The following is a 24573-nucleotide window of genomic DNA, read 5'->3' on the forward strand; positions in this document are numbered from 1 at the left end:
TCTCACCAGAACACACTAGACTGGGGTTTAGTCCCACCTCAGGGTTGTTCTCACCAGAACACACTAGGCTGGTGTTTAGTCCCACCTCAGGGCTGTTCTCACCAGAACACACTAGACTGGTGTTTAGTCCCACCTCAGGGCTGTTCTCACCAGAACACACAAGACTGGGGTTTAGTCCCACCTCAGGGCTGTTCTCACCAGAACACACTAGACTGGTGTTTAGTCCCACCTCAGGGCTGTTCTCACCAGAACACACTAGGCTGGTGTTTAGTCCCACCTCAGGGCTGTTCTCACCAGAACACACTAGACTGGTGTTTAGTCCCACCTCAGGGCTGTTCTCACCAGAACACACTAGACTGGTGTTTAGTCCCACCTCAGGGCTGTTCTCACCAGAACACACTAGACTGGGGTTTAGTCCCACCTCAGGGCTGTTCTCACCAGAACACACTAGACTGGTGTTTAGTCCCACCTCAGGGCTGTTCTCACCATAACACACTAGGCTGGTGTTTAGTCCCACCTCAGGGCTGTTCTCACCATAACACACTAGACTGGTGTTTAGTCCCACCTCAGGGCTGTTCTCACCAGAACACACTAGGCTGGTGTTTAGTCCCACCTCAGGGCTGTTCTCACCAGAACACACTAGACTGGTGTTTAGTCCCACCTCAGGGCTGTTCTCACCAGAACACACAAGGCTGGTGTTTAGTCCCACCTCAGGGCTGTTCTCACCAGAACACACTAGGCTGGTGTTTAGTCCCACCTCAGGGCTGTTCTCACCAGAACACACAAGGCTGGTGTTTAGTCCCACCTCAGGGCTGTTCTCACCAGAACACACAAGGCTGGTGTTTAGTCCCACCTCAGGGCTGTTCTCACCAGAACACACAAGGCTGGTGTTTAGTCCCACCTCAGGGCTGTTCTCACCAGAACACACAAGGCTGGTGTTTAGTCCCACCTCAGGGCTGTTCTCACCAGAACACACTAGACTGGGGTTTAGTCCCACCTCAGGGTTGTTCTCACCAGAACACACTAGGCTGGTGTTTAGTCCCACCTCAGGGCTGTTCTCACCAGAACACACTAGACTGGTGTTTAGTCCCACCTCAGGGCTGTTCTCACCATAACACACTAGGCTGGTGTTTAGTCCCACCTCAGGGTTGTTCTCACCAGAACACACTAGGCTGGTGTTTAGTCCCACCTCAGGGCTGTTCTCACCAGAACACACTAGACTGGTGTTTAGTCCCACCTCAGGGCTGTTCTCACCAGCACACACTAGACTGGGGTTTAGTCCCACCTCAGGGCTGTTCTCACCAGAACACACTAGGCTGATGTTTAGTCCCACCTCAGGGCTGTTCTCACCAGAACACACTAGGCTGTGGTTTAGTCCCACCTCAGGGCTGTTCTCACCAGAACACACTAGACTGGTGTTTAGTCCCACCTCAGGGCTGTTCTCACCATAACACACTAGGCTGGTGTTTAGTCCCACCTCAGGGTTGTTCTCACCAGAACACACTAGGCTGGTGTTTAGTCCCACCTCAGGGCTGTTCTCACCATAACACACTAGACTGGTGTTTAGTCCCACCTCAGGGCTGTTCTCACCAGAACACACAAGGCTGGTGTTTAGTCCCACCTCAGGGCTGTTCTCACCAGAACACACAAGGCTGGGGTTTAGTCCCACCTCAGGGCTGTTCTCACCAGAACACACTAGACTGGTGTTTAGTCCCACCTCAGGGCTGTTCTCACCAGAACACACTAGACTGGTGTTTAGTCCCAACACAGGGCTGTTCTCACCAGAACACACAAGACTGGGGTTTAGTCCCACCTCAGGGCTGTTCTCACCAGAACACACTAGACTAGTGTTTAGTCCCACCTCAGGGCTGTTCTCACCAGAACACACTAGGCTGGTGTTTAGTCCCACCTCAGGGCTGTTCTCACCAGAACACACTAGACTGGTGTTTAGTCCCACCTCAGGGCTGTTCTCACCAGAACACACTAGACTGGTGTTTAGTCCCACCTCAGGGCTGTTCTCACCAGAACACACTAGACTGGGGTTTAGTCCCACCTCAGGGCTGTTCTCACCAGAACACACTAGACTGGTGTTTAGTCCCACCTCAGGGCTGTTCTCACCATAACACACTAGGCTGGTGTTTAGTCCCACCTCAGGGCTGTTCTCACCATAACACACTAGACTGGTGTTTAGTCCCACCTCAGGGCTGTTCTCACCAGAACACACTAGGCTGGTGTTTAGTCCCACCTCAGGGCTGTTCTCACCAGAACACACTAGACTGGTGTTTAGTCCCACCTCAGGGCTGTTCTCACCAGAACACACAAGGCTGGTGTTTAGTCCCACCTCAGGGCTGTTCTCACCAGAACACACTAGGCTGATGTTTAGTCCCACCTCAGGGCTGTTCTCACCAGAACACACAAGGCTGGTGTTTAGTCCCACCTCAGGGCTGTTCTCACCAGAACACACAAGGCTGGTGTTTAGTCCCACCTCAGGGCTGTTCTCACCAGAACACACAAGGCTGGTGTTTAGTCCCACCTCAGGGCTGTTCTCACCAGAACACACAAGGCTGGTGTTTAGTCCCACCTCAGGGCTGTTCTCACCAGAACACACTAGACTGGGGTTTAGTCCCACCTCAGGGTTGTTCTCACCAGAACACACTAGGCTGGTGTTTAGTCCCACCTCAGGGCTGTTCTCACCAGAACACACTAGACTGGTGTTTAGTCCCACCTCAGGGCTGTTCTCACCATAACACACTAGGCTGGTGTTTAGTCCCACCTCAGGGTTGTTCTCACCAGAACACACTAGGCTGGTGTTTAGTCCCACCTCAGGGCTGTTCTCACCAGAACACACTAGACTGGTGTTTAGTCCCACCTCAGGGCTGTTCTCACCAGCACACACTAGACTGGGGTTTAGTCCCACCTCAGGGCTGTTCTCACCAGAACACACTAGGCTGATGTTTAGTCCCACCTCAGGGCTGTTCTCACCAGAACACACTAGGCTGTGGTTTAGTCCCACCTCAGGGCTGTTCTCACCAGAACACACTAGACTGGTGTTTAGACCCAACTCGGGGCTGTTCTCACCAGAACACACTAGACTGGTGTTTAGTCCCACCTCAGGGCTGTTCTCACCATAACACACTAGACTGGGGTTTAGTCCCACCTCAGGGCTGTTCTCACCAGAACACACTCGGCTGTGGTTTAGTCCCACCTCAGGGCTGTTCTCACCAGAACACACTAGACTGGTGTTTAGACCCACCTCGGGGTTGTTCTCACCAGAACACACTAGGCTGGTGTTTAGTCCCACCTCAGGGCTGTTCTCACCAGAACACACTAGACTGGGGTTTAGTCCCACCTCAGGGCTGTTCTCACCAGAACACACTAGGCTGGTGTTTAGTCCCACCTCAGGGCTGTTCTCACGAGAACACACTAGGCTGGTGTTTAGTCCCACCTCAGGGCTGTTCTCACCAGAACACACTAGACTGGGGTTTAGTCCCACCTCAGGGCTGGTCTCACCAGAACACACTAGACTGGGGTTTAGTCCCAACTCAGGGCTGTTCTCACCAGAACACACTAGGCTGGTGTTTAGTCCCACCTCAGGGCTGTTCTCACCAGAACACACTAGGCTGGTGTTTAGTCCCACCTCAGGGCTGTTCTCACCAGAACACACTAGGCTGGGGTTTAGTCCCACCTTAGGGCTGTTCTCACCAGAACACACTAGGCTGGGGTTTAGTCCCACCTCAGGTCTGTTCTCACCAGAACACACTAGGCTGGGGTTTAGTCCCAACACAGGGCTGTTCTCACCAGAACAAACTAGGCTGGGGTTTAGTCCCACCTCAGGGCGGTTCTCACCAGAACACACTAGGCTGGGGTTTAGTCCCAACACAGGGCTGTTCTCACCAGCACACACTAGACTGGGGTTTAGTCCCACCTCAGGGCTGTTCTCACCAGAACACACTAGGCTGGTGTTTAGTCCCACCTCAGGGCTGTTCTCACCAGCACACACTAGGGTGGGGTTTAGTCCCACCTCAGGGCTGTTCTCACCAGAACACACTAGACTGGTGTTTAGTCCCACCTCAGGGCTGTTCTCACCAGCACACACAAGACTGGGGTTTAGTCCCACCTCAGGGCTGTTCTCACCAGAACACACTAGGCTGATGTTTAGTCCCACCTCAGGGCTGTTCTCACCAGAACACACTAGGCTGTGGTTTAGTCCCACCTCAGGGCTGTTCTCACCAGAACACACTAGACTGGTGTTTAGACCCAACTCGGGGCTGTTCTCACCAGAACACACTAGACTGGTGTTTAGTCCCACCTCAGGGCTGTTCTCACCATAACACACTAGACTGGGGTTTAGTCCCACCTCAGGGCTGTTCTCACCAGAACACACTCGGCTGTGGTTTAGTCCCACCTCAGGGCTGTTCTCACCAGAACACACTAGACTGGTGTTTAGACCCACCTCGGGGTTGTTCTCACCAGAACACACTAGGCTGGTGTTTAGTCCCATCTCAGGGCTGTTCTCACCAGAACACACTAGACTGGGGTTTAGTCCCACCTCAGGGCTGTTCTCACCAGAACACACTAGGCTGGTGTTTAGTCCCACCTCAGGGCTGTTCTCACCAGAACACACTAGGCTGGTGTTTAGTCCCACCTCAGGGCTGTTCTCACCAGAACACACTAGACTGGGGTTTAGTCCCACCTCAGGGCTGGTCTCACCAGAACACACTAGACTGGGGTTTAGTCCCAACTCAGGGCTGTTCTCACCAGAACACACTAGGCTGGTGTTTAGTCCCACCTCAGGGCTGTTCTCACCAGAACACACTAGGCTGGTGTTTAGTCCCACCTCAGGGCTGTTCTCACCAGAACACACTAGGCTGGGGTTTAGTCCCACCTTAGGGCTGTTCTCACCAGAACACACTAGGCTGGGGTTTAGTCCCACCTCAGGGCTGTTCTCACCAGAACACACTAGGCTGGGGTTTAGTCCCAACACAGGGCTGTTCTCACCAGAACAAACTAGGCTGGGGTTTAGTCCCACCTCAGGGCGGTTCTCACCAGAACACACTAGGCTGGGGTTTAGTCCCAACACAGGGCTGTTCTCACCAGCACACACTAGACTGGGGTTTAGTCCCACCTCAGGGCTGTTCTCACCAGAACACACTAGGCTGGTGTTTAGTCCCACCTCAGGGCTGTTCTCACCAGCACACACTAGGGTGGGGTTTAGTCCCACCCCAGGGCTGTTCTCACCAGAACACACTAGACTGGTGTTTAGACCCACCTCGGGGCTGTTCTCACCAGAACACACTAGACTGGTGTTTAGTCCCACCTCAGGGTTGTTCTCACCAGAACACACTAGGCTGGTGTTTAGTCCCACCTCAGGGCTGTTCTCACCATAACACACTAGACTGGTGTTTAGTCCCACCTCAGGGCTGTTCTCACCAGAACACACAAGACTGGTGTTTAGTCCCACCTCAGGGCTGTTCTCACCAGAACACACAAGGCTGGGGTTTAGTCCCACCTCAGGGCTGTTCTCACCAGAACACACTAGACTGGTGTTTAGTCCCACCTCAGGGCTGTTCTCACCAGAACACACTAGACTGGTGTTTAGTCCCAACACAGGGCTGTTCTCACCAGAACACACAAGACTGGGGTTTAGTCCCACCTCAGGGCTGTTCTCACCAGAACACACTAGACTAGTGTTTAGTCCCACCTCAGGGCTGTTCTCACCAGAACACACTAGGCTGGTGTTTAGTCCCACCTCAGGGCTGTTCTCACCAGAACACACTAGACTGGTGTTTAGTCCCACCTCAGGGCTGTTCTCACCAGAACACACTAGACTGGTGTTTAGTCCCACCTCAGGGCTGTTCTCACCAGAACACACTAGACTGGGGTTTAGTCCCACCTCAGGGCTGTTCTCACCAGAACACACTAGACTGGTGTTTAGTCCCACCTCAGGGCTGTTCTCACCATAACACACTAGGCTGGTGTTTAGTCCCACCTCAGGGCTGTTCTCACCATAACACACTAGACTGGTGTTTAGTCCCACCTCAGGGCTGTTCTCACCAGAACACACTAGGCTGGTGTTTAGTCCCACCTCAGGGCTGTTCTCACCAGAACACACTAGACTGGTGTTTAGTCCCACCTCAGGGCTGTTCTCACCAGAACACACAAGGCTGGTGTTTAGTCCCACCTCAGGGCTGTTCTCACCAGAACACACTAGGCTGATGTTTAGTCCCACCTCAGGGCTGTTCTCACCAGAACACACAAGGCTGGTGTTTAGTCCCACCTCAGGGCTGTTCTCACCAGAACACACAAGGCTGGTGTTTAGTCCCACCTCAGGGCTGTTCTCACCAGAACACACAAGGCTGGTGTTTAGTCCCACCTCAGGGCTGTTCTCACCAGAACACACAAGGCTGGTGTTTAGTCCCACCTCAGGGCTGTTCTCACCAGAACACACTAGACTGGGGTTTAGTCCCACCTCAGGGTTGTTCTCACCAGAACACACTAGGCTGGTGTTTAGTCCCACCTCAGGGCTGTTCTCACCAGAACACACTAGACTGGTGTTTAGTCCCACCTCAGGGCTGTTCTCACCATAACACACTAGGCTGGTGTTTAGTCCCACCTCAGGGTTGTTCTCACCAGAACACACTAGGCTGGTGTTTAGTCCCACCTCAGGGCTGTTCTCACCAGAACACACTAGACTGGTGTTTAGTCCCACCTCAGGGCTGTTCTCACCAGCACACACTAGACTGGGGTTTAGTCCCACCTCAGGGCTGTTCTCACCAGAACACACTAGGCTGATGTTTAGTCCCACCTCAGGGCTGTTCTCACCAGAACACACTAGGCTGTGGTTTAGTCCCACCTCAGGGCTGTTCTCACCAGAACACACTAGACTGGTGTTTAGACCCAACTCGGGGCTGTTCTCACCAGAACACACTAGACTGGTGTTTAGTCCCACCTCAGGGCTGTTCTCACCATAACACACTAGACTGGGGTTTAGTCCCACCTCAGGGCTGTTCTCACCAGAACACACTCGGCTGTGGTTTAGTCCCACCTCAGGGCTGTTCTCACCAGAACACACTAGACTGGTGTTTAGACCCACCTCGGGGTTGTTCTCACCAGAACACACTAGGCTGGTGTTTAGTCCCACCTCAGGGCTGTTCTCACCAGAACACACTAGACTGGGGTTTAGTCCCACCTCAGGGCTGTTCTCACCAGAACACACTAGGCTGGTGTTTAGTCCCACCTCAGGGCTGTTCTCACGAGAACACACTAGGCTGGTGTTTAGTCCCACCTCAGGGCTGTTCTCACCAGAACACACTAGACTGGGGTTTAGTCCCACCTCAGGGCTGGTCTCACCAGAACACACTAGACTGGGGTTTAGTCCCAACTCAGGGCTGTTCTCACCAGAACACACTAGGCTGGTGTTTAGTCCCACCTCAGGGCTGTTCTCACCAGAACACACTAGGCTGGTGTTTAGTCCCACCTCAGGGCTGTTCTCACCAGAACACACTAGGCTGGGGTTTAGTCCCACCTTAGGGCTGTTCTCACCAGAACACACTAGGCTGGGGTTTAGTCCCACCTCAGGTCTGTTCTCACCAGAACACACTAGGCTGGGGTTTAGTCCCAACACAGGGCTGTTCTCACCAGAACAAACTAGGCTGGGGTTTAGTCCCACCTCAGGGCGGTTCTCACCAGAACACACTAGGCTGGGGTTTAGTCCCAACACAGGGCTGTTCTCACCAGCACACACTAGACTGGGGTTTAGTCCCACCTCAGGGCTGTTCTCACCAGAACACACTAGGCTGGTGTTTAGTCCCACCTCAGGGCTGTTCTCACCAGCACACACTAGGGTGGGGTTTAGTCCCACCTCAGGGCTGTTCTCACCAGAACACACTAGACTGGTGTTTAGTCCCACCTCAGGGCTGTTCTCACCAGCACACACAAGACTGGGGTTTAGTCCCACCTCAGGGCTGTTCTCACCAGAACACACTAGGCTGATGTTTAGTCCCACCTCAGGGCTGTTCTCACCAGAACACACTAGGCTGTGGTTTAGTCCCACCTCAGGGCTGTTCTCACCAGAACACACTAGACTGGTGTTTAGACCCAACTCGGGGCTGTTCTCACCAGAACACACTAGACTGGTGTTTAGTCCCACCTCAGGGCTGTTCTCACCATAACACACTAGACTGGGGTTTAGTCCCACCTCAGGGCTGTTCTCACCAGAACACACTCGGCTGTGGTTTAGTCCCACCTCAGGGCTGTTCTCACCAGAACACACTAGACTGGTGTTTAGACCCACCTCGGGGTTGTTCTCACCAGAACACACTAGGCTGGTGTTTAGTCCCATCTCAGGGCTGTTCTCACCAGAACACACTAGACTGGGGTTTAGTCCCACCTCAGGGCTGTTCTCACCAGAACACACTAGGCTGGTGTTTAGTCCCACCTCAGGGCTGTTCTCACCAGAACACACTAGGCTGGTGTTTAGTCCCACCTCAGGGCTGTTCTCACCAGAACACACTAGACTGGGGTTTAGTCCCACCTCAGGGCTGGTCTCACCAGAACACACTAGACTGGGGTTTAGTCCCAACTCAGGGCTGTTCTCACCAGAACACACTAGGCTGGTGTTTAGTCCCACCTCAGGGCTGTTCTCACCAGAACACACTAGGCTGGTGTTTAGTCCCACCTCAGGGCTGTTCTCACCAGAACACACTAGGCTGGGGTTTAGTCCCACCTTAGGGCTGTTCTCACCAGAACACACTAGGCTGGGGTTTAGTCCCACCTCAGGGCTGTTCTCACCAGAACACACTAGGCTGGGGTTTAGTCCCAACACAGGGCTGTTCTCACCAGAACAAACTAGGCTGGGGTTTAGTCCCACCTCAGGGCGGTTCTCACCAGAACACACTAGGCTGGGGTTTAGTCCCAACACAGGGCTGTTCTCACCAGCACACACTAGACTGGGGTTTAGTCCCACCTCAGGGCTGTTCTCACCAGAACACACTAGGCTGGTGTTTAGTCCCACCTCAGGGCTGTTCTCACCAGCACACACTAGGGTGGGGTTTAGTCCCACCCCAGGGCTGTTCTCACCAGAACACACTAGACTGGTGTTTAGACCCACCTCGGGGCTGTTCTCACCAGAACACACTAGACTGGTGTTTAGTCCCACCTCAGGGCTGTTCTCACCAGAACACACTAGACTGGGGTTTAGTCCCACCTCAGGGCTGTTCACACCAGAACACACTCGGCTGTGGTTTAGTCCCACCTCAGGGCTGTTCTCACCAGAACACACTAGACTGGTGTTTAGACCCACCTCGGGGTTGTTCTCACCAGAACACACTAGGCTGGTGTTTAATCCCACCTCAGGGCTGTTCTCACCAGAACACACTAGACTGGGGTTTAGTCCCACCTCAGGGCTGTTCTCACCAGAACACACTCGGCTGTGGTTTAGTCCCACCTCAGAGCAGTTCTCACCAGAACACACTAGACTGGTGTTTAGACCCACCTCGGGGTTGTTCTCACCAGAACACACTAGGCTGGTGTTTAGTCCCACCTCAGGGCTGTTCTCACCAGAACACACTAGACTGGGGTTTAGTCCCACCTCATCTCACCAGAACACACTAGACTGGTGTTTATTCCCACCTCAGGACTGTTCTCACCAGAACACACTATGCTGGTGTTTAGTCCCACCCCAGGGCTGTTCTCACCAGAACACACTAGGCTGGTGTTTAGTCCCACCTCAGGGCTGTTCACACTAGACTGGGGTTTAGTCCCACCTCAGGGCTGGTCTCACCAGAACACACTAGACTGGTGTTTAGACCCACCTCGGGGTTGTTCTCACCAGAACACACTAGGCTGGTGTTTAGTCCCACCTCAGGGCTGTTCTCACCAGAACACACTAGACTGGGGTTTAGTCCCACCTCAGGGCTGTTCTCACCAGAACACACTAGGCTGGTGTTTAGTCCCACCTCAGGGCTGTTCTCACCAGAACACACTAGGCTGGTGTTTAGTCCCACCTCAGGGCTGTTCTCACCAGAACACACTAGACTGGGGTTTAGTCCCACCTCAGGGCTGGTCTCACCAGAACACACTAGACTGGGGTTTAGTCCCAACTCAGGGCTGTTCTCACCAGAACACACTAGGCTGGTGTTTAGTCCCACCTCAGGGCTGTTCTCACCAGAACACACTAGGCTGGTGTTTAGTCCCACCTCAGGGCTGTTCTCACCAGAACACACTAGGCTGGGGTTTAGTCCCACCTCAGGGCTGTTCTCACCAGAACACACTAGGCTGGGGTTTAGTCCCACCTCAGGGCTGTTCTCACCAGAACACACTAGGCTGGGGTTTAGTCCCAACACAGGGCTGTTCTCACCAGAACAAACTAGGCTGGGGTTTAGTCCCACCTCAGGGCGGTTCTCACCAGAACACACTAGGCTGGGGTTTAGTCCCAACACAGGGCTGTTCTCACCAGCACACACTAGACTGGGGTTTAGTCCCACCTCAGGGCTGTTCTCACCAGAACACACTAGGCTGGTGTTTAGTCCCACCTCAGGGCTGTTCTCACCAGCACACACTAGGGTGGGGTTTAGTCCCACCCCAGGGCTGTTCTCACCAGAACACACTAGACTGGTGTTTAGACCCACCTCGGGGCTGTTCTCACCAGAACACACTAGACTGGTGTTTAGTCCCACCTCAGGGCTGTTCTCACCAGAACACACTAGACTGGGGTTTAGTCCCACCTCAGCGCTGTTCACACCAGAACACACTCGGCTGTGGTTTAGTCCCACCTCAGGGCTGTTCTCACCAGAACACACTAGACTGGTGTTTAGACCCACCTCGGGGTTGTTCTCACCAGAACACACTAGGCTGGTGTTTAATCCCACCTCAGGGCTGTTCTCACCAGAACACACTAGACTGGGGTTTAGTCCCACCTCAGGGCTGTTCTCACCAGAACACACTCGGCTGTGGTTTAGTCCCACCTCAGAGCAGTTCTCACCAGAACACACTAGACTGGTGTTTAGACCCACCTCGGGGTTGTTCTCACCAGAACACACTAGGCTGGTGTTTAGTCCCACCTCAGGGCTGTTCTCACCAGAACACACTAGACTGGGGTTTAGTCCCACCTCATCTCACCAGAACACACTAGACTGGTGTTTATTCCCACCTCAGGGCTGTTCTCACCAGAACACACTATGCTGGTGTTTAGTCCCACCCCAGGGCTGTTCTCACCAGAACACACTAGGCTGGTGTTTAGTCCCACCTCAGGGCTGTTCTCACCAGAACACACTAGACTGGGGTTTAGTCCCACCTCAGGGCTGGTCTCACCAGAACACACTAGACTGGGGTTTAGTCCCAACTCAGGGCTGTTCTCACCAGAACACACTAGGCTGGTGTTTAGTCCCACCTCAGGGCTGTTCTCACCAGAACACACTAGACTGGTGTTTAGACCCACCTCGGGGCTGTTCTCACCAGAACACAATAGACTGGTGTTTAGTCCCACCTCAGGGCTGTTCTCACCAGAACACACTAGACTAGTGTTTAGTCCCACCTCAGGGCTGTTCTCACCAGAACACACTAGGCTGGTGTTTAGTCCCACCTCAGGGCTGTTCTCACCAGAACACACTAGGCTGGGGTTTAGTCCCACCTCAGGGCTGTTCTCACCAGAACACACTAGACTGGTGTTTAGACCCACCTCGGGGCTGTTCTCACCAGAACACACTCGGCTGGTGTTTAGTCCCACCTCAGGACTGTTCTCACCAGAACACACTAGGCTGGTGTTTAGTCCCACATCAGGGCTGTTCTCACCAGAACACATTAACCTGGGGTTTAGTCCCACCTCAGGGCTGTTCTCACCAGAACACACTAGGCTGGGGTTTAGTCCCACCTCAGGGCTGTTCTCACCAGAACACACTAGGCTGGGGTTTAGTCCCACCTCAGGGCTGTACTCACCAGAACACAATAGGCTGGTGTTTAGTCCCACCTCAGGGCTGTTCTCACCAGAACACACTAGGCTGGGGTTTAGTCCCACCTCAGGGCTGTTCTCACCAGAACACACTAGGCTGGTGTTTAGTCCCAACACAGGGCTGTTCTCACCAGCACACACTAGGCTGGGGTTTAGTCCCAACACAGGGCTGTTCTCACCAGAACACACTAGGCTGGGGTTTAGTCCCAACATAGGGCTGTTCTCACCAGCACACACTAGGCTGGGGTTTAGTCCCACCCCAGGGCTGTTCTCATCAGAACACACTAGGCTGGGGTTTAATCCCACCTCAGGGCTGTTCTCACCAGAACACACTAGGCTGGGGTTTAGTCCCAACTCAGGGCTGTTCTCACCAGCACACACTAGGCTGGTGTTTAGTCCCAACACAGGGCTGTTCTCACCAGAACACACTAGACTGGAGTGAAGGCAACTCACACACGTCATCAGTCTTATTCATCGGCCGTATATCTCATCAGCTGACTGATTCACGGTTGTTTTAAACTGATCCACCCATGCAGAGTTAGCTAATATTCCTTTGGTAAGATAGGTCACGCCATAGCGTCAGCCTTTTATGTGTGCTGGCAAGGCACATTTCTATTACCTTTCCAGTTAGGTTATACATAGCTTCTCCTCATTCCTCCAACTGCCTAACATCATCACTGTTCCAACTGCCTAACATCATCTCTGTTCCAACTGCCTAACATCATCTCTGTTCCAACTGCCTAACATCATCTCTGTTCCAACTGCCTAACATCATCTCTGTTCCAACTGCCTAACATCATCTCTGTTCCAACTGCCTAACATCATCACTGTTACAACTGCCTAACATCATATCTGTTCCAACTGCCTAACATCATATCTGTTCCAACTGCCTAACATCATCTCTGTTCCAACTGCCTAACATCATCACTGTTCCAACTGCCTAACATCATCACTGTTCCAACTGCCTAACATCATCTCTGTTACAACTGCCTAACATCATCTCTGTTCCAACTGCCTAACATCATCTCTGTTCCAACTGCCTAACATCATCACTGTTCCAACTGCCTAACATCATCACTGTTCCAACTGCCTAACATCATCTCTGTTACAACTGCCTAACATCATCTCTGTTCCAACTGCCTAACATCATCTCTGTTACAACTGCCTAACATCATCTCTGTTCCAACTGCCTAACATCATCACTGTTCCAACTGCCTAACATCATCTCTGTTACAACTGCCTAACATCATCTCTGTTCCAACTGCCTAACATCATCACTGTTCCAACTGCCTAACATCATATCTGTTCCAACTGCCTAACATCATCTCTGTTCCAACTGCCTAACATCATCTCTGTTTCAACTGCCTAACATCACCTCTGTTCCAACTGCCTAACATCATCACTGTTCTAACTGCCTAACATCATCTCTGTTCCAACTGCCTAACATCATCACTGTTCCAACTGCCTAATATCATCACTGTTCCAACTGCCTAACATCATCACTGTTCCAACTGCCTAACATCATATCTGTTCCAACTGCCTAACATAATCTCTGTTCCAACTGCCTAACATCATCTCTGTTCCAACTGCCTAACATCATCACTGTTCCAACTGCCTAATATCATCACTGTTCCAACTGCCTAACATCATCACTGTTCCAACTGCCTAACATCATATCTGTTCCAACTGCCTAACATCATATCTGTTCCAACTGCTTAACATCATCTCTGTAACAACTGCCTCACATCATATCTGTTCCAACTGCCTAACATCATCACTGTTCCAACTGCCTAACATCATATCTGTTCCAACTGCCTAACATCATCTCTGTTCCAACTGCCTAACATCATATCTGTTCCAACTGCTTAACATCATCTCTGTTACAACTGCCTCACATCATATCTGTTCCAACTGCCTAACATCATATCTGTTCCAACTGCCTAACATCATCTCTGTTACAACTGCCTAACATCATCTCTGTTCCAACTGCCTAACATCATCACTGTTTCAACTGCCTAACATCATATCTGTTCCAACTGCCTAACATCATCTCTGTTACAACTGCCTAACATCATCTCTGTTCCAACTGCCTAACATCATCACTGTTTCAACTGCCTAACATCATCTCTGTTCCAACTGCCTAACATCATCTCTGTTCCAACTGCCTAACATCATCTCTGTTTCAACTGCCTAACATCATCACTGTTCCAACTGCCTAACATCATCACTGTTCCAACTGCCTAACATCATCACTGTTCCAACTGCCTAACATCATCACTGTTCCAACTGCCTAACATCATCACTGTTCCAACTGCCTAACATCATCACTGTTCCAACTGCCTAACATCATCACTGTTCCAACTGCCTAACATCATATCTGTTCCAACTGCCTAACATAATCTCTGTTCCAACTGCCTAACATCATATCTGTTCCAACTGCCTAACATCATCACTGTTCCAGCTGCCTAACATCATATCTGTTCCAACTGCCTAACATCATCACTGTTCCAACTGCCTAACATCATATCTGTTCCAACTGCCTAACATCATATCTGTTCCAACTGCCTAACATCATCACTGTTCCAACTGCCTAACATCATCACTGTTCCAACTGCCTAACATCATATCTGTTCCAACTGCCTAACATCATCACTGTTCCAACTGCCTAACATCATCACTGTTACAACTGCCTAACATCATCACTGTTCCAACTGCCTAACATCATCTCTGTTCCAACTGCCTAACATCATCACTGTTTCAACTGCCTAACATCATCACTGTTCCAACTGCCTAACATCATCTCTGTTCCAACTGCCTAACATCATCTCTGTTCCAACTGCCTAACATCATCTCTGTTCCAACTGCCTAACATCATCACTGTTTCAACTGCCTAACATCATCACTGTTACAACTGCCTAACATCATCTCTGTTCCAACTGCCTAACATCATCACTGTTCCAACTGCCTAACATATTCTCTGTTACAACTGCCTAACATCATCACTGTTACAACTGCCTAACATCATCTCTGTTCCAACTGCCTAACATCATCTCTGTTCCAACTGCCTAACATCATCACTGTTTCAACTGCCTAACATCATATCTGTTCCAACTGCCTAACATCATCTCTGTTACAACTGCCTAACATCATCTCTGTTCCAACTGCCTAACATCATCACTGTTTCAACTGCCTAACATCATCTCTGTTCCAACTGCCTAACATCATCACTGTTCCAACTGCCTAACATCATATCTGTTCCAACTGCCTAACATCATATCTGTTCCAACTGCCTAACATCATCATTGTTCCAACTGCCTAACATAATCTCTGTTCCAACTGCCTAACATCATCACTGTTCCAACTGCCTAACATCATCACTGTTCCAACTGCCTAACATCATATCTGTTCCAACTGCCTAACATCATCTCTGTTCCAACTGCCTAACATCATCACTGTTCTAACTGCCTAACATCATCACTGTTCCAACTGCCTAACATCATCACTGTTCCAACTGCCTAACATCATCACTGTTCTAACTGCCTAACATCATCACTGTTCCAACTGCCTAACATCATATCTGTTCCAACTGCCTAACATCATCACTGTTCCAACTGCCTAACATCATCACTGTTCCAACTGCCTAACATCATCACTGTTCCAACTGCCTAACATAATCTCTGTTCCAACTGCCTAACATAATCTCTGTTCCAACTGCCTAACATCATCACTGTTCCAACTGCCTACTATCATCACTGTTCCAACTGCCTAACATCATATCTGTTCCAACTGCCTAACATCATCTCTGTTCCAACTGCCTAACATCATCACTGTTCTAACTGCCTAACATCATCACTGTTCCAACTGCCTAACATCATCACTGTTCCAACTGCCTAACATCATCACTGTTCTAACTGCCTAACATCATCTCTGTTCCAACTGCCTAACATCATCACTGTTTCAACTGCCGCTGATCTGAATGCCCTCTAGTCACGCCACCTTTCTCTTCTACTGTACTCTCCCTGTTGTTTCTACTCAGGATTCGACCTCGCCACCAACTGTCATTTCCTGTTCCTCACTGCCTCTTTCTGGTTGCCCCTATCCCCCCTCCACCATGCCCATTCTGACCTCCATCCCCACCTGCTTCTTCCTGCTCCTCCTGCCCCTGGTGGTGTCCTCTCTCTGGGTTTCAGTCTCCAGCCAGCAGCCTCTCCTCTTGAAAAACCACACAGGACAGGTTAGTATTATAGACAATGATCATGATCACCATGTAGCTAGGGAGACACCGTAACACGTGCATCTTAACTGTCTCAAGTAGTTGAGGGAGATTTTAACAGAGGAGGAAGCCATTTTTGATGAACATAGAGACACCCCTCCACGGGTCCTTCCATTCTCCCCGCCTCACCTTTCCCAGAAAGCTTTGTTGTCCCGAGATCTTCCTCTTGGCCTCCGCCACTGGTCCCTGGACCCCCCTGCTGTCCTGGAGGCTGTTGCCCACTAACGAGACCCTCCAGCTAGGTACAGGTTCTCTCCTAGCCCCTTGTGGCTCCTGGAGCTCTGGGCATCTCCCATCTGCAGTAGCAGGGCCCGGCCTGCAGGGGGCTCCTCTCCTCCTCAGTGCCACACTGGGCATGCTCACATCATCACCTTGCCTCTCCTCCTTGCTCCTGGCTTTCTGAATGGCTTGAAGCTTAGCGGCTGGGCCAGTCGCAGCAGAGTTTGTTGTCGTGTCTTTGGAGGATGGTATCGTTGTATTTACGTCATTGAGTCCTTCGTCGCTGTCATAGCGCCTCTCCTCTTCCTCCTCTGTGGGATCAAGGGATCAATATAATACATTAGAAACTGTCTGGAGATCAGTTGTGGCACGACCATCTCAATCTCAGGCTCTATCTGATGACAGTGTAGAGTAGCTATATCGTAAAATAACTCAGTGGCCTTTACCTTTACCCTTTAGGCAACAAACTATCACACAGCACAGAGAGGCAGTGAAGACACCACACAAACTATCACATAGCACAGAGAGGCAGTGAAGACACCACACAAACTATCACACAGCACAGAGAGGCAGTGAAGACACCACACAAACTATCACATAGCACAGAGAGGCAGTGAAGACACCACACAAACTATCACATAGCACAGAGAGGCAGTGAAGACACCACACAAACTATCACACAGCACAGAGAGGCAGTGAAGACACCACACAAACTATCACATAGCACAGAGAGGCAGTGAAGACACCACACAAACTATCACACAGCACAGAGAGGCAGTGAAGACAATAAAACACAAACTATCACACAGCACAGAGAGGCAGTGAAGACACCACACAAACTATCACATAGCACAGAGAGGCAGTGAAGACACCACACAAACTATCACACAGCACAGAGAGGCAGTGAAGACACCACACAAACTATCACATAGCACAGAGAGGCAGTGAAGACACCACACAAACTATCACACAGCACAGAGAGGCAGTGAAGACAATAAAACACAAACTATCACACAGCACAGAGAGGCAGTGAAGACACCACACAAACTATCACACAGCACAGAGAGGCAGTGAAGACACCACACAAACTATCACATAGCACAGAGAGGCAGTGAAGACACCACACAAACTATCACACAGCACAGAGAGGCAGTGAAGACACCACACAAACTATCACACAGCACAGAGAGGCAGTGAAGACACCACACAAACTATCACATAGCACAGAGAGGCAGTGAAGACACCACACAAACTATCACACAGCACAGAGAGGCAGTGAAGACAATAAAACACAAACTATCACACAGCACAGAGGCAGTGAAGACACCACACAAACTATCACATAGCACAGAGAGGCAGTGAAGACACCACACAAACTATCACACAGCACAGAGAGGCAGTGAAGACACCACACAAACTATCACATAGCACAGAGAGGCAGTGAAGACACCACACAAACTATCACACAGCACAGAGAGGCAGTGAAGACAATAAAACACAAACTATCACACAGCACAGAGGCAGTGAAGACACCACACAAACTATCACACAGCACAGAGAGGCAGTGAAGACACCACACAAACTATCACATAGCACAGAGAGGCAGTGAAGACACCACACAAACTATCACACAGCACAGAGAGGCAGTGAAGACACCACACAAACTATCACACAGCACAGAGAGGCAGTGAAGACACCACACAAACTATCACACAGCACAGAGAGGCAGTGAAGACACCACACAAACTATCACACAGCACAGAGAGGCAGTGAAGACACCACACAAACTATCACACAGCACAGAGAGGCAGTGAAGACACCACACAAACTATCACACAGCACAGAGAGGCAGTGAAGACACCACACAAACTATCACACAGCACAGAGAGGCAGTGAAGACACCACACAAACTATCACACAGCACAGAGAGGCAGTGAAGACACCACACAAACTATCACACAGCACAGAGAGGCAGTGAAGACACCACACAAACTATCACACAGCACAGAGAGGCAGTGAAGACAAACAGTGTATATATATATTAATTAATATATATCACTGCCTCTCTGTATATATATGTATATACTGTAGAACACACTACTATGGTCAGTTGGCCACCCAGAAATCTATCGCCTTTTCAATAACTGCGGTCAAGGAAACCCAATGGTTCTGTCTTTCTCATGGACAGACAAACATCAGTACACACACACAGACACAAATGCATGCACACACACTCAATCACACACGCATGCAAGCACACACACGCACACACTCATACACACTCACATATCAGATCTTTATTGGCAGCTGTGTGTGGCTGACTAAAGGGGTCGTGTCGGGTGTCGAGACGTTGCTGACACACTTGACATTTACACAACGTTCTCGTCAACACTCTCCCACACACACGTACACACACACAGGATGTACACAATAGGGCCACATCAATTTGACATTATTGGAGAAGGGGGGACATTGCGTCTCTACTGGTTGGGTTGAGGGGGTGAAGGAGGGGCGACAGGGGTGTGACATTCTAAAAGAGGCGATATTGGGGTTCACGTTACAGTGTGGTTTTGGGGGCAGCATGCCAGTGGGCAGCCATTAACGGTTTTAATGGTGTGACAGACGAGCCGGGAAGTGAGAGGAGGCCACCGTGATGGAAGACATCTCACTCTCTAACAAACACACACACACAGCCGGGAGACATCTCACTGAGACGTAACTTACCCTGGCCTGAGCACTCGCTGTTGCTCTTCCCCTCGTTCATTTCCTGCTTCACAGAGGCCACACCTCCTCTGCGGAGGACTCTGGTCGAAGGTCCGCCCAGTTTGACCCTTGGTCGACCTCTCCTTCTCCTCACCCCTTGATTGGGCACCCAGTCTTGCTGGTTACTGGATGTATCGGCTGCTGGGTGAACATGGAGAGATGGGTGTGTTAGTGTCAGGGAGTGTATGTGGTACAAGGTTTACGTGTGTTTGTGTTTTACCTGTGTCACTCCCTCTGCAGTTTGCATGGGCTCCAGATCTAGGGTCCCGTCTGCGGCAGTGCATGCCCCCTGACGGTGTACCTCTCTGGGCCACAACCTTCTGCTTCAGCTGGGTCACCCTCCGTGCTAGTCGGGAGCTCAGGCTGGGACGACCTCTCCTCCTCGTGAGGAAGCCATGATTAGTCATCGTCTTCCTCCGCTTCTCTCCGCCCCCTTCTGATTCATAATTCTCCGCCCTGAAAAACACAAAGAAGAGAAAGTTGGATTTTTAGAAAAGATGGAGAGACAAATACACGAAGAAGCGAGAGGTTGGATTTTAGAAACAAACAAACAAACAAAAAACAAAGGAGATCAAAGAAACGGTAACAGGTCATCTGGTCTTTGCCATCTATACCTCTCACAAGAGCTCTTTTACTTTCTCCCGTTTTCTCCTTCTCTCTGTCTAGCCTTTGATGAGTAGAGAGAGAGAGGGGGGTTCCTTTCCAGTGGGGACGCTGTGTTTGGAAGAGAAAGCCTTCTGTCGGTAAACTCTGAAATATCCAAGAGGAGTGTGAATATGAGACCCTGATGAATAACCACAAGAAAAATGGAAAATAGCTGGCAGCTACTGAAGAAAAACAGAGAGAGAAGGGTGGCAGGAAGGTGAGAGTTGGAGGGAGAAAGAGAGAGAGAGAGACAAGGCAGTCTCAGGGGGAGTCTGTCCGTTGACCTAAGCTCCAGGGCTGGATGGATGAACACCTCTATTGAACACCACCACTCCCTGCTCCAGGGCTGGATGGATGAACACCTCTATTGAACACCACCACTCCCTGCTCCAGGGCTGGATGGATGAACACCTCTATTGAACACCACTGCACTACTCCACTACCCTCTTTCTCTTTCTATCCACCTCCTCTCAGGTTCTCTCTCTACCACCTCTCTCTCTTTCCCTCCCAGTCTCTGTCTCTCTGTCTCTCTTTTACTCTCTCAAATGCGCACATAGACAAACACAAACACACACACACACACACACACACACACACACACACACACACACACACACACACACACACACACACACACACACACACACACACACACACACACACACACACACACACACACACACACTCTGCTATGAGCAGCTGGTGTCTGAGGCAGGTGAATCCTATATTCCCTCAGAGCTCAGCATCTCCCTTCAAGGAAAAGAGAGGGAAGGAGGTGGGAGGGAAGGAGATGGGAGGGAGGGAGAAGGAAGGGAGGGAGGATTAAATGACGGAGGGAGGGAGGAAGAAAGAAGGGAAATAGATAGAGTTGGGGAAGGAGCAAAGGGAGACGGGAGAGGAGAGGATTAAGCAGGGAATGAGTGGAGGAAAGGAGGAGCATGAAAAGAGGGGAAGATAGGATGTGTAATGTGAAACCTGAGAGAAATACCACCTGGTTGAGTTGTTATCTCAGACAGTCAGACAAAAAGAAAGGCAACACTGATCTGCTGAAGTCAGGATCTACAGAGAAGCCAGCTTCCTGCTGAGGTCAGGATCTACAGAGAAGCCAGCTTCCTGCTGAGGTCAGGATCTACAGAGAAGCCAGCTTCCTGCTGAAGTCAGGATCTACAGAGAAGCCAGCTTCCTGCTGAAGTCAGGATCTACAGAGAAGCCAGCTTCCTGCTGAAGTCAGGATATACAGAGAAGCCAGCTTCCTGCTGAAGTCAGGATCTACAGAGAAGCCAGCTTCCTGCTGAAGTCAGGATCTACAGAGAAGCAAGCTTCCTGCTGAAGTCAGGATCTACAGAGAAGCCACCTTCCTGCTGAAGTCAGGATCTACAGAGAAGCCACCTTCCTGCTGAAGTCAGGATCTACAGAGAAGCCAGCTTCCTGCTGAGGTCAGGATCTACAGAGAAGCCAGCTTCCTGCTGAAGTCAGGATCTACAGAGAAGCCAGCTTCCTGCTGAAGTCAGGATCTACAGAGAAGCCAGCTTCCTGAACCCCCCTAAACTCCTCCTAACAAACTGCCACATCACTAAAACCTTGGGTTGCAAAATTCCGGGAACCATCAATAAATTCCCTGGTTTTCCTGAAATCCCGGTTGGAGGATTCCTGGAATCCGTACGGAATAAGCAGGAAATCCAGGGAATTTATTGAAAGTTTCCGGAATTTTGCAACCCTACCCATCCCACACATCAACTCTCCATGGCCCAGCCCTAACCTGTCTGTCACCATCACCCCCTGACCTCTCCTTTCAACCTTTGACCCCCAGTCAGTCCCTAAGCCCCAGCGATAGCCCTCAGTCACATCCTCACTGGAAGGAGAGTATGTGAAGAGGGGACAAGGGCAGTTGGTTGATGTAGAATGATGTAAAATCAACAGAGAATGTAATTACTATAACAACAGCCTTCCCCTTTTTCCTCTCTCCAACACCGATGCCAACAAGTACTGCCACCAAGAGACCAGTTGCTAGAGAAACTCTCTCTCTCTCTCACACTCTGTCTCGCTCTCAAAGATTAAGGAATACACTAATGATACTACACGCATTAATTAATTAATAAAAAAATACACCCTGTCACATACCAGCCAGCTCCAGTAATTAAACAAATATGGGATGTGTGTGTTGTGTGTGTCGTCTGTGGGTTTGTGTGTGTGTTGTCATTTTTCATTAGTGTGTTGTAATCACTGTGGTAACCGTGATAAACGTTGTGCTTGTTTAATCAGTTTATCACGCTATCATAGGTGGAGCACAGCCAGAAAACACATCCATCAATATGATGACCTAACACTGGAATTTAACACTGTGTAGGGCATTAGGGGATTTGCTTTGTAATGGTGTGTGTGTGTGTGTGTGTGTGTGTGTGTGTGTGTGTGTGTGTGTGTGTGTGTGTGTGTGTGTGTGTGTGTGTGTGTGTGTGTGTGTGTGTGTGTGTAAGAAGAGGGGGTTGTAGAGTCATTCATCACTGTGATAAGTCTACATGGGGACTTTGTCCATATTAATATGTGCTGAGGGTGAGAGGGGGTCAGGACATGATCAATGGAGTGATAAATATGGTGTGCATGTGTGCGTGTGTAAGAGAGAGAGAGAGAGGCAGCAGTTCCTCTTATAAAGAAGCTCAACAGGGTTCATCTCAGGCAACAATATTTCTATGAGTCCTATATATAAGGAAAAACCAAGATGGCGTCGTACTGGATGGCTGTCGTTTTACAAGCTCTGACCCGAGACAGCTTTTCTGTGATTATTTTGTTCTTTATTTTGACTCTATTTCCTGTAATGTATCCTCTATTATTTCTTACAACCGACAAGAACTTTGAACATCAGATCGGCAGTTACTTACCCCAGTTCCGGCTTCTACTTCGACTCATCTATCCGAGCTAACCATCTCAGTCACCTGCTTCAATAGAAAATGCATCAGCGACGTTGTACCCAGGGTGAAGGTTCGCTGCTTCCCCAATCAAAAGCCCTGGATTAACACCAAATTGGTGCTAAACCAAAGGACAGGACTACCACACACAGAGCTATCGTGGACAACTCTGAGTCTACGGCCGAAGACAGGAATAGGTACAAGAAGGCCCGCTATGACCTCCACAGAGTCATCAAACGAGTAAAAGGACAATATAGGAATAAGGTGAAATCAAATGACACCGGCTCTGACACCCGCCCCATGTGGCAGGAGCTACAGTCTACTACGGATTACAAAGGAAGATCCAACCATGATCTGCCCAATGATGCCTCTCTACCAGACAAACTCAATGCATTTTATGCACGCTTTGACAACAACATTGATCCTGGCGTGAGGGCCGTCACACCTTTAGGGTCATTAATCAGGGCAACACCAGCAAGGCCACGGGCCCCGACGGTATTCCAGGGTGCGTTCTCAGAGCATGCGCAGAACAGCTTGCAGACATATTCACGGTAATTTTCAACCTCTCCTTGTCCCAGTCTGTAATCCCCACGTTTTAAAATGACCACAATCAAGGCTTCATGCCACAATGATTACTGCCCTGTAGCACTCACTTCTGTAATCATGAAGTGCTTTGAGAGGCTGGTTATGGCTCACATTAACTCCACCATCCCAGATACCTTAGACCCACTCTAATTTGCATACCACCCCAACAGATCCATAGATGACGCAATCTCAATTGCTCTCCACACTGCACTCACCCACCTAGACAAGATGAATAACTATGTGAGAATGCTGTTCATTAACTCGTCACCAAGCTTAGGACTCTGGGTCTGAACACCTCCCTCTGCAATTGGACCCTGGACTTCGTGACGGGCCAACCTGAGGTGGTGAGGGTAGGCAACATCACTTCCACCACACTGGCCCTTAACACAGGAGCCCCACAGGGGTGTATGCTTAGTCCCCTCCTGTACTCCTTATTCAACCACGATTGTGTGGCCACGCACGACTCCAACACCATTATCAAGTTCCCTGACGACACGACAGTAGTAGGCCTGATCATCGGCAACGATGAATCAGCCGAGAGGGAGGAGGTCAGTGACCTGGCAGTGTGGTGCCGGAGTAACAACTTCACCATCAACGTCAGCAAGACCAAGGAGCTGATCGTGGACTACAGAAAACGTAGGAGCGAGCACGTCCCCATCCACACCAACAGGGTGACAGTAGAGCATGTAAACAGCTTCATGTTCCTCTAATCACTAAAGACTTAAAGTGGTCCAAACACATACACAGTCATGAAGAAGGCACGACAGTGCCTCTTCCCTCTGAGGAGGTTGAACAAGTTTGGCGTGGGCCCTCAAATCCTTAAAAGGTTCTACAGCTGTACAATTGAGAGTGTATTGACTGGCTGCATCATTGCTTGGTATGGCAACAGCACCGCCCTCGATCGCATGGCGCTACAGAGGGTTGTGAGGACAGCCCAGTACATCACCGGGACCGAGCTCCCTGCCATCCAGGACCTCTATATCAGGTGGTGTGAAAAGAAGGCCGGAAAATCGTCCATGACCCCAACCACCCAAGCCATAGACTATATTCTCTGTTGCCGCACGGCAAGAGGTACCGGTGCATCAAGTCTGACACCAACAGGCTCTTGAACAGCTTCTGTCTACAAGCAATACAACTGATAAATAGCTAACAAAATAGCTACATAGACCGAGTTCACCTTGTATCTTTATTGACCTTTAATTTCAATATTTGCACTCTCTATGCACATTCACAAGGCC

At 50.2% G+C, this 24573-nt stretch overlaps 1 protein-coding gene across 1 annotated transcript in view; it reads right to left on the reverse strand.

Moving 5' to 3' along the window:
- Positions 1 to 24573, reverse strand: part of LOC139571380 (BAH and coiled-coil domain-containing protein 1-like) — a 141691-nt gene that overhangs the window by 15098 nt on the left and 102020 nt on the right. Inside the window, exons 15-18 of the mRNA XM_071394198.1 lie at positions 19423 to 19658; positions 19164 to 19343; positions 16350 to 16750; positions 16073 to 16159 (exon numbers count right to left, since the gene is read on the reverse strand). Of these exons, the coding sequence (XP_071250299.1) occupies positions 16073 to 16159; positions 16350 to 16750; positions 19164 to 19343; positions 19423 to 19658 (904 nt within the window). The remainder of the gene's footprint in view (positions 1 to 16072; positions 16160 to 16349; positions 16751 to 19163; positions 19344 to 19422; positions 19659 to 24573) is intronic.

Source organism: Salvelinus alpinus, chromosome 3 (assembly GCF_045679555.1).
Source record: "Salvelinus alpinus chromosome 3, SLU_Salpinus.1, whole genome shotgun sequence".
NCBI classification, from domain to species: domain Eukaryota; kingdom Metazoa; phylum Chordata; class Actinopteri; order Salmoniformes; family Salmonidae; genus Salvelinus; species Salvelinus alpinus.